Source organism: Scyliorhinus torazame, chromosome 11, assembly GCF_047496885.1.
Source record: "Scyliorhinus torazame isolate Kashiwa2021f chromosome 11, sScyTor2.1, whole genome shotgun sequence".
Lineage (NCBI taxonomy): Eukaryota > Metazoa > Chordata > Chondrichthyes > Carcharhiniformes > Scyliorhinidae > Scyliorhinus > Scyliorhinus torazame.
Window position 1 is genome coordinate 74894312 of NC_092717.1, and position 15669 is coordinate 74909980.

Here is a 15669-nt window from a genome sequence, read left to right on the forward strand (position 1 = left end):
CACGATCATGGCTGATCATCCAACTCAATAGCCTAATCCTGCTTTCTCCCCATAGACTTTGATCCCATTCTCCCCAAGTGTCTCTTGAATATATTCAAATCTCTTGTGTACAATCGAACAACACTAACGAGAAATAACACACATCTACCCTGATTTATTTTAATCAGGGGAGTGTGTATGTGCGTATGTGAACATTACTCGCAGAACCATACTGTTGCACTTGTCACTAGTATGGGGTGGTGGTGGTAGGGTAGGGAAGGGAAGATGCGTTGGAGGGATCCCAATAGTTGCCAAACATGATCTATCTGAAACTTTTTTGGGTGAAGTGAATATGTTAAAATTAACCAGGCTATTCACAGAAGCAACATTGAATTAGAACAAACGGTTCCTTTTCACTTGGAGTTCAGAAAAAAACATGGACAGGTAAATCCTATTTTTTAAGTAGTACCATTTTACTGGAATTGCCAGTTTTGCACAATTAAAGTGATTGAGTTGTAAACTGACAGTTGGCAGTGGCTTCTCTCCGCAATCGCTTGAACACACACTTTACTGCTCAATAAGTTGTGGAGCAAACAATGAGCGGACTTTTAAGGAGTACCTTGGTGTTTAACAGGAGGGAATCCCTGGAAGAGATTTTCTCCAAGTATGGGCAGATCAAATTGCATAAAAGAATCGTTAACTGAACAACACTTCTTCAGCTTCATGTTATTATGACAAATAACGCAAGTACCGCTCGCCTTTGCACCTCTTACATTTTTATTAACTAAATTCAAATATCAATATGAAAATAGACAAATGTAGAAAACTCTAAATTGGAGTATCTAATTAGAAAAATCACAATTTTATTATTGTGTATTTTTTAAAAGTATGTAGCATCTTTGGCATAATATCAAAACAAATTGTTACTTGAATATCATCAAGATAGAGTAATGATCAGCTGCAGCAGAAGTAAACGGCTGAAATCTGAAATATTTAGCACAGACCTCATCCGAGCACTTTTTGTAAGCCTCACTGCTACATGGCATGTGATATGAACTTTGCCAGTGTTTGATATTTCTATTTTTAGCATTCCAGAGAAAATGTATCTGAATGATACTTTCATGTAGCAGCAGTGAATTTCCTGAACAATTCGTCTATAAACCACTTTTTGACGTTCTGTTGGGATTAACCTTGCTTTACTGCTTACTATTCAGGGGATAGCTGAAAAACCTGAATCAATTGAGTCTTCACCATTTGGCACTAATGGGGGGGTGTTAACCATGTGTGATGGTTATCCACAATTCTTGATTTGTCGACAATTATAATGCATGTGTTTTGACTGATCTTTTTGACATGGGATTTTGAAAGTTCTACAGTTGAGTATTTTCTAGCTCTCGTCTAATCAATTTAATTTGCATAATTTAAAATCTTTGTTTAACCAAATCAATAATGATCTATTTTCTAGTGATATTGATGTGGCTCAACAGTTTACTTTGAACCAGAGTAGAGTGGAAGAAATCACTATGAGAGAGGAAGTGGGCAACATAACTTTACTTCAGGATAATGACTTTGGTGAGAATTGAGATTTTTCTCCTGAACACAGACACAAATCATCTGAATTGTTTTATCTCATTTTGATTTCTCCAGTGATTTATTAGTTTAGTCCTTCACATTACTTCTATTAGTAGTAGAGGTTAGTGACATTATAACTGCTTGCAGAAAATTGCTTTGTGTGCTATTTCAGCTGTTAATATTTAATATCCAATATATTTTACCTGCTTCATTACTTTGCCACAAGTAAGAATTTTAATCTTTAAGTCATGAGAACTAACACCAAGCAATTTTGCCCCAAGGATTTAAAAATTTCAATCCGGGCGCCGCGTGAGTCATGCCCCGACGCCCGCACGCGATTCTCCCCCCAAACCGGCGCGGCGCGAATCACGGCTGGCCGCTGGGGGAATCGCCGCTTGCCATTGGTAATGGGCGAGCGGCGATTCTCCGGCCCGGATGGGCCGAGCGGCCTGCCCAACACGACAGGTTCCTGCCGGCGCCATCCACATCTGGTTGCTGCCGGCGAAAACAGCGCGGGAGCGAGGGGGGTTCTTGCACGGGGGGGGCTCAAAAAGGGTCTGGCCCACGATCAAGGACCTCCTTTCCTCCGCTGCCCTGCAAGATCCATCGGACATCTTCTTGCGGGGAGGACGGCAACCGCGCATGCACGGGTGATGTCATTTACGCGGCGGCGGTCGCGTCATTCATGCGGCATCGCTTTTACGTGGCGTAAATGGCGCGGCGCCGTTCCTAGCCCCCCCAGGGGCGGGAGAATAGGGGGCTGGGAACGGCCTCCGACGCCGGAGTGAAACACTCCGGTTTTCACTCCGGCGTCGGTACTTAGTCTGCCGATGGGAGAATTGCGCCCAAGGAGTTGGTGCAGCATTTGTCTCTTTCAGGGGATTTCTGAAGTCACAGCATAAACATATATAACAGACTTAATGGACCAGCTAGTCTTTATCCTGTCCTGTGTATGTTTGTGACTCATATTTTCATTCCCTAATGGCAACAGTGCTAAGGATGTGTATTTGTGTTATTCAAATGATAGACTGGGAAGGGTGGAAATTTTGGCTCTGATTTTAACACCCATTGTCCAGCAAGAATAATGTGAGAGGGTTCAAATTTATAAATTCTATTTGTGGCTCCAACTCTTCTTGTTTCCAGACCTAGTATTTGGGGGAATTATGCCAGCAACAATGCTTCTACTAAAGGAAGACCAGCTCTACTGGATTTTCAAATCTCACAGTTCTTTGATCAGCATTGCAACTTGTGTTAACCTGAAATCAGAATGCTCTGCACTTTGTGTCATTTAACTTCAGAACCATGATAGGAGGCTACAATTGGCTCATTGATGCCAAAACAAATATTTTTTTTAAATGTTCTGTCAGAACTTCTTGTTGATAAGGAGCAGAAATGTTCCATAAAGGGCTAACAAGGAATCCATGGGCAACTGCAACCCTGGCCTTATTACCAGTCATGTTGAAACCTTTCTCTCACTAGTGCCAGGAATTATTCCCATAGGAATAGGTTAGAGGTAGCTTCCTGGCACTAAATTCCCAGGCCGTACCTCTGATAGTGAATCTAGTTGAATGTCAGTCAAGACTTCAAGAACTCCATGAAATGGGAACCTGCCATGAGGAGCATCAGGGCTTCTGAACTCATGCACATTCTGGCAAATCGTATCATTAGGGCTTTAAACTAAAAGGGGTGGGGTGGAGTAGGATTCAGGTGAAGGGAGATTAAAAAATTTAAAGACAAAAGTATTTGGGTAAAGAGCAGCAGGATGGGACAGTCAGGAAGCAGAGTTTAACAATAATATTGCATGATTAAATAAGGTTCAAGGGCAGCACGGTGGCACAGTGGTTAGCCGAGGTCCCAGTATCAATCCCAACTCTGGGTCACAGTCCTTGTGGAGTTTACACATTCTCCCTGTGTTTGTGTGGGTTTCGCCCCCACAACACACAGATGTGCAAGGTAGGTGGATTGAACACGCTAAATTGCCCCTTAATTGGAAAAAATGAATTCTAGATTTTTTTTTAGAAATGATTAAATAAGGTCCAAGCAACGAATACCAGTAAAAAAAAATGTTCCAAATCTGAATGGGTGAAGCATTGGCAAGGAGATAAATGGCCTGTGAGACAAATAAGAGATAACTCGTTTAGACTTAATCACCAATGCACATGGTACAAGGTAACCAAAGCTGGGAAATAAATATTCCAGAGTGTACAACATTTCAGAAAGATAGGCAGATGGAAAAGGAGGAGGAGGAGTAGTAGCCATGATAGTGAAGGAAGACCGAAGGACCGTAATGAGTAAGGGTCTTGGCTCAGAAGATTAGGAAATAAAGTTCCTACATACAATCCCTACAGTGCAGAAGGAGGCCATTCGGCTTATCGAGTCTGCACCAACCCTCCGAAAGAGCACCCACCTAGGTCCACTCCCCTGCCCTATTGCTGTAACCCCATCTAACTTGCATATCTCTGGACACTAAGGGCAATTTAGCATAACCAATCCACCTAACCTGCACATCTTTGGATTGTGGGACAAAACCAGAGCGCCCAGAGGAAAGCCACGCAGACACGAGGGGAATGTGGAAACGCCACAGACAGTCGCCCAAGGCCGGAATTGGACCTGGGTCCCTGACGCTGTGAGGCAGCAGTGCTAACCAGATAGAATCAATAAAGATGGAAATAAGAAATAACAAGGATCAGAAAACACTGGGGGAAGTAGCTTATACACTCCCTAACAGTGCATGTACCATTACAGAGTATTAAGCAAGAAATAACTGGAGTTTGTACTAAAGACAAATTAATAATTGTGGCTCTTTAATCTCCAAATAAACTGGACAAGTTAATTGGAAACGGTAAGCCTGGAAAATGAGTTTGTAGAAAACTCATCAAGAAAGATTCACCACTGACTTACTAGTGAAGGCAAGGGTAGTATTAGACTAAAAGAGACTTTTAATGTTCCTTGCAACAGTGGTAAATCTGAGGATTGAGAATATTTTAGAAACCAGCAAAGGGTCATCAAAATGTTTATTTTAAAGAAAAGGGGAAAAATAGAATAAACTAACCAAAAATATGAAAACATTCATTAAAGTACGTTAAAAAGGAGAAATTATCACGGGAAATGAGGAAATGACAGAGATGTTCACATTAGAAGACACAAATTACAGACCAGAAATAGAGGGTAGCTGAAGAACTAATAAGATGTGGAGATGCCGGCGTTGGACTGGGGTGAGCACACCTGAGGAAGGAGCAGTCCTCTGAAAGCTAGTGATTCGAAACAAACCTGTTGGACTTGAACATGGTGTTGTAAGACTTCTTACTGAACTAATAAGAGTGAAGGAACGTTTCTTTTTCTGCTGACATTAATTGTTAGTAGAAACTTAAAAGAGTCTAAAATCTGAAAATCCCTGCGATCTGACGGCCTACAGGCTGCAGATACAGTGGGTGTACTAGATGTGATTTCTTAAAATTTCCTGGATTCCAGAACTGTCCCAGCATTATTGTAAGCTATCAGATGTAACACCTCTATTCCAGAAAGGAGGGAGAGAGAATACTGGGAACTGTGGGCCAGTTAGCCAGACATCGGTCATCAGGAAAATGGCAGTCATTATTAAGGAACTCCCAACACTGCACTTGGAAATTTATACTATGCTCAAGCAGAGTCAACATGGTTTTACGCACAAGAAATCATGTTTGACAAATTTATTAAAGTTTCTTGAGAATGTAACTAGATAACAAAATTGTAGCAAGAGTAGAACATTCGGCCCCTCTAACCATTCAATAAAATCATGGCTGAGGTGATTGTAGATTTGACTCCACTTTGCTGCCTTCCTCCTTTGACTCCCTTGTAGATCAAAGATCTGGCTAACTCAGCTTTGAATAAAATCAATGACCCAACCTCAACTGCTCTTGGGGGCAGAGAATGCCAAAGATTAACAATCCTCGAGAGAAGAAATTCTTGCTTTACACCATCTTAAATATTTATTTTGAAACTTTTGTCCCTTAGTGCTGTATGGCACCACCATTGTGCTAAATGGGGCAGACTTTGAACAGATTTAGCAACTCAAGACTAGACATCCATGAGGTGCTGTGAGCCACCAGCAGCAGCCGAATTGTATGCCTACAATCTGTAACCTCATGGGCTGCATATACCCTATTCTACCATTACCACCAAGCCAGGGGATCAACCCTGGTTGAATGAAGAGTGCAGGACGGCATGCCAGGAGCAACACCAAGCATATCTAAAAATGGGGTGTCAACCAGGTGCAACTAAAACACAGGACTAGTTGCATGCCAAACTGCGTAAGCAGCAAGTAACAGATGCAGCCAAGCAATTCCACAACCAATGCATCAGATCTAAGCTCTGCAGTCCTGCCACATCCAGCCATCAATGGTGGTAGACAATTAAACAACTCACTGGAGGAGGAGAAGACTCCACAAATATCCCCATCCTGAATGATGGAGGAGCCCAGCACATCAATGCAAAAGATGAGGCTTAAGCATTCACAACACATTTTAGCCAGAAGTGCCAAGTGGATGATCCACTTGCAACCATGTCTCTGATGCTCTGTGTGAGTGCAGCATGGTAGCACAGTGGTTAGCATTGTAGCTTCACAGCGTCAGGGTCCCAGGTTTGATTCCCATCATGGGTCACTGGAGTCTGCATGTTCTCCGTGTCTGCGTGGGCTTCCTCCAGGTGCTCCGGTTTCCTCCCACAAGTCCCGAAAGATGTGCTGTTAGGTAATTTAGACATTCTTAATTCTTCCTCTGTGTACCCAAAGAGGGGCCGGAATGTGGTGACTAGGGGCTTTTCACAGTAACTTCATTGCCTAATGTAAGCCTACTTGTGACAAAGATTATTATTATTATTTTCTTTTTAGCTTAAATCAGTGAGTTGTCATTTTATTTTCCCCTGACTAAAATGTAAATAATGAAGGTGTCTGGCAATGATCCAGTTGCAGCGAGCTAAGAAAAAGTATAATTCTGTTCAGAATAAACAGCCATTGATTACCGTGGTTTCAGAAATGTTTTCTTTTGACACAAAGTGGTTGCTAATTAATACTCGTAATGAAGATTTTGATCATTGTTAAAAAAACATAATCTGTGTATGCGAATTTTCGCTCTTTAAATCATTCCAGGAACATTATTGGTCATAGCAACATTCAATATTTTTTCTTTTAGGTTGCTAAAAAGCATGGCCTCTATACTCGTTAACAACGTTGCTATCATGGTTTGATTTTGCAATTGTACATCATAATAAATGCCAATATTGACTATCCTATCAAATGAATAATGGTTGATGCATGCACAAGTGCATGTAAATATCTGGAGTTACATGTGGCACAGTGTGAATTTTAAATTGTTGATTATTTGGTCCCGTATTAGACCATTTAAAATTAAACATGGGACTCTCAATGTCTGTTTTAGCTTTAGGACCTTTTCATTGGCAGTTGAGATAATGATTTTCTAATTTGCCTGGCAACTGCAAGCTATTAATTTATGGATTATGTGGAATTTTCACCCTGTGTAAAGGTGATTTTGGTGTTGATGATCGTGAGATTATGCGTGAAGGCAGCACATTTGAAGAAGACATCATGGGAAGCACCAGTGACTCTAATCTGTTATTGGAGCCAGTGCAAAACACCACAGCTCAGCTGGCTGAGAAAAGTAATCATCTGGTATATGATGACCCCCTCAAAAATGATGGATTTGGTGATGGAATTGATGGTGGAATTCTTGGTATGTCTCTACTCCCTCGCTTATTGCAGGATTTAGATGAGTACATTTAGAAGTTATGTACGTTCCTGTTGGGCAAATTAATCAAATGAGGAGTGTTGCCCAGAACATCTTGGTTTTAAATTTAGTTTGAGTGGCTCTTGTATAGTCTTAATTTCACTTGCAATTCATTTGCTCCCACTTGTATGTAATTAGACTACATTAGATCCTCTGAATAACTGTAGCTGTCATGTGCCTAAGTCCAGGAAAGCCACCCTGCTTTTGCTCAAAGCATAACACCAGTGTATTGTTTAATGTTTTTGTTTTTTAAAAATATATTTTATTCAACTTTTTCGGCCATACAAAACCGTACAAAGGTTTTTCCCCTTTTTACAACAGCAAAACAATATAAATAACCGTGACCGTATTTTAACAAATAAATAAATAATATATAAACTAAATGGCAACTGCCATAACAAAAATAATAGCTCTCCCAAATAATAAAATCAGCAATTCAGTATACAGAACCAAGTACCAATATCTTTACAAAAACACCCCTGAGGACCCACCCTCCCCCCTGGGTTGCTGCTGTTACCGTCCCATTTCCTTTATCGTTCTGCGAGGTAGTTAATGAACGGTTGCCACCGCCTGGTGAACCCCTGAGCCGAACCCCTTAGTGCAAACTTTATCCGTTCCAGTTTTATAAACCCTGCCATGTCGTTTATCCAGGTCTCCACGCCCGGAGGCTTGGCTTCCTTCCACATAAACAGTATCCTTCGCCGGGCTACTAGGGACGCAAAGGCCAAAACATCAGCCTCTCTCGCCTCCTGCACTCCCGGCTCTTCTGCAACCCCAAATATAGCCAGCCCCCAGCCTGGCTCGACCCGGACCCCCACCACCTTCGAAAGCACCTTTGCCACCCCCACCCAGAACCCCTGCAGTGCCGGGCATGACCAAAACATGTGGGTGTGGTTTGCTGGGCTTCTCGAGCATCTCCCACACCTATCCTCTACCCCGAAAAATTTACTGAGCCTTGCTCCGGTCATATGTGCCCTGTGCAAAACCTTAAATTGTATCGGGGTAAGCCTGGCGCACGAGGACAAAGAGTTTACCCTCATTGTTTAATGTTTTAACCTGTCATGTATAATTTTGTGTTTTTCGTATATTGATTTCACAGAATCATACAGCACAGATAATGGCCATTTGTCCCCTGGGCCAGATCTTTGGAAATATCCAATTAAAACTGCTCAACTGAAAACTATTATTTTTATATATCTGACTCCCTTTTGAAATCTACCATTGACCCTGTTTCTATCATCCTTTCAGATTGCAAGAACTCATAACATTGTTCTCTTGTTATCTTTGGTTCTTTTGCCAATCATCTTAAATCTATGCGCTTTTGTTCCAGACCCTCCTGCAAGTCAAATTTGTTTCCCCTTATTTACTTAAACCTCTTCATAATTTTGGATATCTCCATTTAATCAGCCCTTTAGCATTTCTGTTCTAGAAAGAACAATCTCCGATTCTGTGAACGTTCTACACGATCCAAGTCTCTCACTTCTTTTACTATTTAAGTAAATTTTGTCTGCTCAACCTTGGCATCCTTCCTAAAGTGCTGTGCCCCTAATTGGGGAGCCCATGAGTAACTTATAAAGCTTTACTATAACTTGCTTACTTTTGAGCCCTGCCTCTGTTTATAAATCACGTATTCTTTTGTTAAAAATATATTTTATTGAAATTTTTCAAATAAATGTTTCCGTTTTTACAACTCAACAAGGGATTATACATTAACTGGTAAATAACATTATTTAAATAATATAGTGAACTTCCAACAAAAACTAAAAAAAAAAAGAAAAACAAATAGCAAAAACACAGAATAGTGCTTCCCCCCCCTCCCCACTGGGTTGCTGCTGCTGTCATTTCTATCTTTTCATTATCGTTCCGCGAGATAGTCAAGGAACGGTTGCCACCGCCTGGAGAACCCCTGAGCCGATCCTCAACGCAAATTTTATTCGTTCCAATCTTATTAACCCTGCCATGTCATTTATCCAGGCCTCCACGCCCGGGGGCTTCGCTTCCTTCCACATGAGTGGAGAATCCTACGCCGGGCTACTAGGGACGCAAAGGCCAAAATATCGGCCTCTTTCGCCTCCTGCACTCCCGGTTCTTCTGCAACCCCAAATATAGCTAACCCCGAGCCTGGCTTGACCCGGACCTTCACCACCTTTGAAATTACCCTTGCCACACACCCCCAGAACTCATGCAGTGCCGGACACGACCAGAACATGTGTGTGTGGTTCGCCGAGCTTCCTGACCTCCCACACCTGTCCTCGACCCCGAAAAACCTGCTCAGTCTTGCTCCCGTCTAATGTGCTCTATGTGGAACCTTAAATTGAATCAGGCTAAGCCTGGCACACGAGGACGAGGAATTTACCCTACTTAGGGCATCCGCCCATAGCCCCTCCTCAATCTCTTCCCCCAGCTCGTCTTCGCATTTTCCCTTCAGCTCCTCTATCATCGCCTCCCCCTCGTCCCTCATCTCCCGGTATATTTCGGACACTTTGCCCTCTCCAACCCATGCCCCCGAAATCACTCTATCTTGGATCCCCTGCGTCGGGAGCTGCGGAAATTCCCTCACCTGTTGCCTCGTAAATGCCCTCACTTGCATGTATCGGAAGGCGTTCCCTGGGGGCAACTTATATTTTTCTTCAAGCGCTCCCAGACTTGCAAACGTCCCGTCTATAGACAGGTCTCTCAGCTTCCTAATTCCTGCTCGCTGCCAGCACTGGAACCCCCCATCCATCCTCCCTGGGACAAACCTATGGTTATTCCTTATCGGGGACCACACCGAGGCACCCGTCACTCCCCTGTGTCGCCTCCACTGCCCCCAGATCCTCAAGGTTGCCACCACCACTAGGTTTGTGGTGTACCTTTTCGGGGAGAACGGCAGCGGCGCTGTCACCAGCGCTTTTAGGCTCGTTCCCTTACAGGACGCCATCTCCAGCTTCTTCCACGCTGCTCCCTCTTCCTCCCTCATCCACTTACAGACCATCGACACATTGGCGGCCCAATAGTAGTCGCTCAAACTCGGCAGCGCCAGTCCCCCTCTGTCCCTACTGCGCTGCAGGAACCCCCTCTTTACTCTCGGGGTCTTTCCTGCCCACACAAAGCTCGTAATGCTCCTATCTTTTTTTTTCAAAGGCCTTTGTGATCAGAATGGGGAGGCACTGAAACACGAAAAGAAACCTCGGGAGGACCACCATTTTAACCGCCTGCACTCTGCCCGCCAGCGACAGCGGCACCATATCCCACCTCTTAAAGTCCTCCTCCATCTGCTCCACCAGTCGCGTCAGGTTAAGTCTATGCAGGGCTCCCTAGTTCCTGGCCACCTGGATCCCCAGGTATCGGAAGTTCCTTACCACTCTCCTCAGCGACAGAGCATCTATCCCCCTACCCTGTTCCCCGGGGTGCATTACAAAAAGCTCGCTCTTCCCCATATTTAGTTTGTATCCCGAGAACTCTCCAAACTCCCTAAGTATCTGCATTACCTCTGGCATCCCCTCTACCGAGTCCGCAACGTATAGCAGTAGATCATCTGCGTAGAGCGACACTCGGTGTTCCTCTCCCCCTCTAAGCACCCCCCTCCACTTCTTAGAATCCCTCAGCGCTATGGCCAGTGGTTCAATTGCCAACGCGAACAGTAGCGGGGACAGGGGACACCCTTGTCTTGTACCCCTATGTGGCCGAAAATACCCCGATCTTTGCCGGTTTGTGACTACACCCCATATAAGAGTCTGACCCATCTAATAAACCCCTCACCGAACCCAAACCTCTTCAGCACCTCCCACAGATAGTCCCACTCCACCCTATCGAATGCCTTCTCTGCATCCATCGCCACCACTATCTCTGCCTCCCCCTCCGGTGGGGGCGTCATCATCACCCCCAGCAACCTTCGTACATTAACATTCAGTTGTCTCCCCTTTATAAACCCTATCTGATCGTCATGCACCACCCCTGGGACACAATCCTCTATCCTTGTCGCCATCACTTTGGCCAGCAGTTTGGCATCTACATTTAGGAGTGAGATAGGCCTGTATGACCCGCATTGCTGCGGGTCTTTATCTCGTTTCAGGATTAGCGATATCGTCGCCTCCGACATTGTCGGGGGTAGCATCCCTCTTTCCTTAGCCTCATTAAAAGTTCTCGCCAAAAGCGGGGCCAACAGATCCATATACTTCCTGTAGAATTCCACCGGAAACCAGTCTGATCCCGGGGCCTTCCCTGCCTGCACGTTCCCCAGTCCTTTAATCACCTCATCCACCTCGATTGCCGCCCCCAAACCTGCCACCTCCTGTCCCTTCACCTTCGGGAACCTTAGCTGGTCCAGGAAGTGTAGCATTCCTTCTTTTCCCCCCGGGGGTTGGGACTTATATAGCTTCTCATAAAAGGTTTTGAACACCTCGTTCACTTTCCCTGCTCTCTGCTCCATATTTCCCGTTTCGTGCCTAACTCCCCCGATCACTCTCGCCGCCATCCTCTTCCGAAGTTGGTGGGCTAACTGCCGGCTCGCCTTTTCCCCATACTCATGTTGCATCCCCTGTGCCTTCCTCCACTGTGCCTCTGCCTTTCCCGTAGTCAGCAGGTCAAACTCCGTCTGTAGTCTTCGTCTTTCTCTGTATAGCCCTTCGTCTGGGGCCTCCGCATATTTTTTATCCGCCCTCAAAATTTCCCCCACTAATCTCTCTCTTGTTTCCCCTTGTGGGCTCTGATGGAGATCAGCTCTCCTCTAACCACCGCCTTCAGCGCTTCCCATACTACCCCCACCTGAACCTCCCCATCGTCGTTGACCTCCAGGTATTGCTCAATACATCCCCTCACCCTTCCGCAGACCCCCTCGCCCGCCAGTAGTCCCATATCTAGTCGCCAGAGTGGGCGCTGCTCCCTTTCCTCTCCTAGTACCAGATCCACCCAATGCGGGACGTGGTCTGAAACGGCTATGGCCGAGTACTCCGTTCCTGCTACTTTTGGGATCAGTGCCCTTCCCAAAACGAAAAAGTCATTCCGGAAGTATACCTTCTGGACGTGGGAGAAGAAAGAGAACTCTTTAGCCATCGGCCTGGCGAATCTCCACGGATCCACTCCCCCCCCCACCCCGCCCCCCCCCCCCCCCCCATTTGTTCCATAAATCCCTTGAGCACCTTGGCCGCTGACGGCCTTCTCCCGGTCCTGGATCTGGACCGGTCTAGCCCTGGATCCAGCACTGTTAAAATCCCCCCCCCCCATTATCAAATTTCCCACCTCCAGGTCCAGGATACGTCCCAGTATTCGCTTCATGAATCCCGCGTCATCCCAATTCGGGGCATATACATTCACCAGCACAACCGCCTCGCCCTGCAGTCTGCCACTCGCCATCACATATCTGCCCCCACTGTCCACCACTATATTCTTAGCCTCGAATGATACACGTTTCCCCACCAATATTGCCACCCCTCTGTTTTTCGCGTCCAACCCTGAGTGGAATACCTGACCCACCCATCCTTTTCTTAGTCTAACCTGATCCGCCATCTTCAGGTGCGTCTCCTGGAGCATGACTACGTCCGCCTTCAGTCTCTTTAAGTGCGCAAACAACCGTGCCCTCTTAATCGGCCCATTTAAGCCTCTCACATTCCACGTGATCAGCTGGATTGGGGGGCCATTCACCCCCCCCCCCCTCGTCGACTAGCCATCCCCTTTTTTAGGCCATCTCCTCATCCAGGTCCCACGCACCCGTCTGTCCCCCAGGCAGCGCCTTCCCGCCCCGACCACCTCATCTCTTACCAGCTCCCCCTTGCACTCAGCAGCAGCAACCCAGTTAATCCCCCCCCCCCCCCCCAGATCCCCCTCTAGCTTGATTACTCCCCCCATATTGCTTCCGGAAGTCAGCTAACTCTGGCTGACCTCGGCTTCCCCCGTTCACTCTTTGACCTCCCTGCGTGTGGGGCTCCCTTCCTTCCTGTGCCCGTTTTCCCGCTATAATTTCCATAGCGCGGGAAAATGCCCGCGCTTTCCTCTCGGTCCCGGCCCCTATGGCGCAGTTCCCTCATTCCCCTTCCCTGTCCCTTTTCCCACCGGCGCCCACATTTCTTCGTGTCCCCCCCATCGGGGGGAGAAAAATTCCCCGTCCAACATTGCTGTACAATAGCCCTCCCCACTTTACGTTTCTGTACCACCACCTCGCTGCTTCTCTCCAAACATCAAACTCTCAAATCTAGTCCAGTTTCTCTTCTTGGATGAATGTCCATTCCTCCTCCACCGTCTCGAAGTAGTGGTGCTTGCCCTGATGCGTGACCCACAGTCGCGCCGGCTGCAGCATCCCAAATTTTATTTTCTTCCTATGGTGCACCGCCTTGGCCCGGTTAAAGCTCGCCCTCCTTCTCGCCACCTCCGCACTCCAGTCCTGATACACACGTATCACCGCATTCTCCCATTTGCTACTCCGTGCCGCCTTGGCCCAGCTCAGGACCATCTCTCGATCCCTGTAGCGATGGAACTTCACCACTATTGCTCTTGGTGTTTCACCTGCCTTTGGTCTTCTCACGAGGACCCGGTACGCTCCCTCCACTTCCAAGGGGCCTGTTGGGGCCTCAGCTCCCATTAGTGTGTGGAGCATCGTGCTCACATAAGCCCCAACATCAGCTCCCTCTGCTCCTTCGGGGAGACCTAGAATCCGTAGGTTTTTCCTCCTCGAGCTGTTCTCCAGGGCTTCCAGCCTTTCTATGCACCTCTTGTGTAGTGCCTCGTGTGTCTCAGTTTTTACCACCAGGCCCTCATCTTCATTCTCTGCTGCCTTTGCCTCTTTGCCTTCACTCCACGGAGCTCCATCGCCTGGACCTTTTGTGTTTCCTTCAGTCCCTCGATTGCCAGTAGCATCGGTGCCAGCACCTCTTTCTTGAGCTCCTCCACACATCGTCGGAGAAACTCCTGCTGGTCCGGGCCCCATACCATTTGGGCTCCATCCGCCGCCATCTTGTTTCTCCCTTCTCCTCTGCCGCTGCTTTAAAGGATCCTTCGCAATCTGGCCACTACCGCCGCTCCTTTCCATACACACCCGGGGGGGACTCCTTCCTTCGTCACCCCACACTGGGTTAGGTCGAAAAACAATTCCGTTGGGGCTCCCGATAAGAGCCCAAAAGTCCGTTGGAACGGGAGGTGCCGAAACGTGCGGCTTAGCAGTGCATCACCGCAACCGGAAGTGTATTCTTTTTTTTTTAATGAACATTTTATTGAGGGTTTTTTTGGCATTGTAACAGCGGCAATATAAACAATGTACATGAAAATATAAACATAGTGCAAATACCACCTCCCTCCCCAACAGGTCCCACCATTAATTAACCCCCTAATCTACGCTAATCTAAACCCCCCCCCTCCCACCCCCCTCTGCTGACGATTAATTCTCCGCGAAGAAGTCGATGAATGGTTGCCACCTCCGGGCGAACCCTAACGGTGACCCTCTCAAGGCGAACTTGTTTTTCTCCAAACAGTGAAAGCTAGCCATGTCCGATAACCAGGTCTCCGACTTCGGGGGTTTTGAGTCCCTCCATGCTAGTGTTATGGGTCAGAGTTTAGAGAACCCCAAAGTGTAGCATGGAGTTCAACTGACCCACAACTTTTAATAGATTGTGGTGTGGGGAGTGCATGGCGCACTCTACAGGTGTGATGCAGCATAAATGGACAAGTGCTTTTTAAAACAAAAGAATGTTTATTCCATCAACTCAAGCTAACCTTTTAAAACAACCATTGAATATCTTAACACCCATTAATTCAAAGATAACCCCCAAAGACTAAGTAATCGTTTCAGCTGTCCTTTTAACATCCACAAGACTTAACCAACCTTCAAATAGGAGCACATTAGGTTACATTCAATATATATAGTGAGAAAGGGTTCAACCGTGCTGCTGCTTTTGGTTACTACAGCTACAGCCCCTTTGTTTTCTTCATGCAGCTCACTGGAAACACACAGACACACACAAGCTGCTCTCTCAAACTGAAACTCAAAAAGCAGAAGTGAGCTCAGGTCCCCCTACCCTCTGACATCACTTCAGTAATATGATCAGCTCCATTTCTTAACGGTACATTGCTTAAACATCCATTTCTTAAAGCTACTCTCGCATGACACCTTCCCCCCCCCCCCCCCAACAAAAAAAACCCATCAACTTCAAGACGGTTTCATTTTTCACCTTTGCACCATCAATTATGAAATGCACACAGTAAAAATACTTTTATCGGTTCAAAAAAACAATACACACAAACAGGTATAATAATATAGTCCATTTCTTCCTCCTCCAACCGAAATCCTTCTCGATTGACAACCTCTTTGAACAAGAAAGTCTCTGCACGATCCATCCATTTCTCAACGCCTCGGCATTTCTCTTTAAAT

At 46.1% G+C, this 15669-nt stretch overlaps 1 protein-coding gene across 3 annotated transcripts in view; it reads left to right on the forward strand.

Moving 5' to 3' along the window:
- Window positions 1-15669, forward strand: part of rad21b (RAD21 cohesin complex component b) — a 146702-nt gene that overhangs the window by 99039 nt on the left and 31994 nt on the right. For all 3 annotated transcript variants that reach the window (XM_072467417.1, XM_072467416.1, XM_072467418.1), the window contains exons 5-6: window positions 1445-1551; window positions 7071-7277. In XM_072467417.1, coding sequence (XP_072323518.1) covers window positions 1445-1551; window positions 7071-7277 — 314 coding nt within the window. The remainder of the gene's footprint in view (window positions 1-1444; window positions 1552-7070; window positions 7278-15669) is intronic.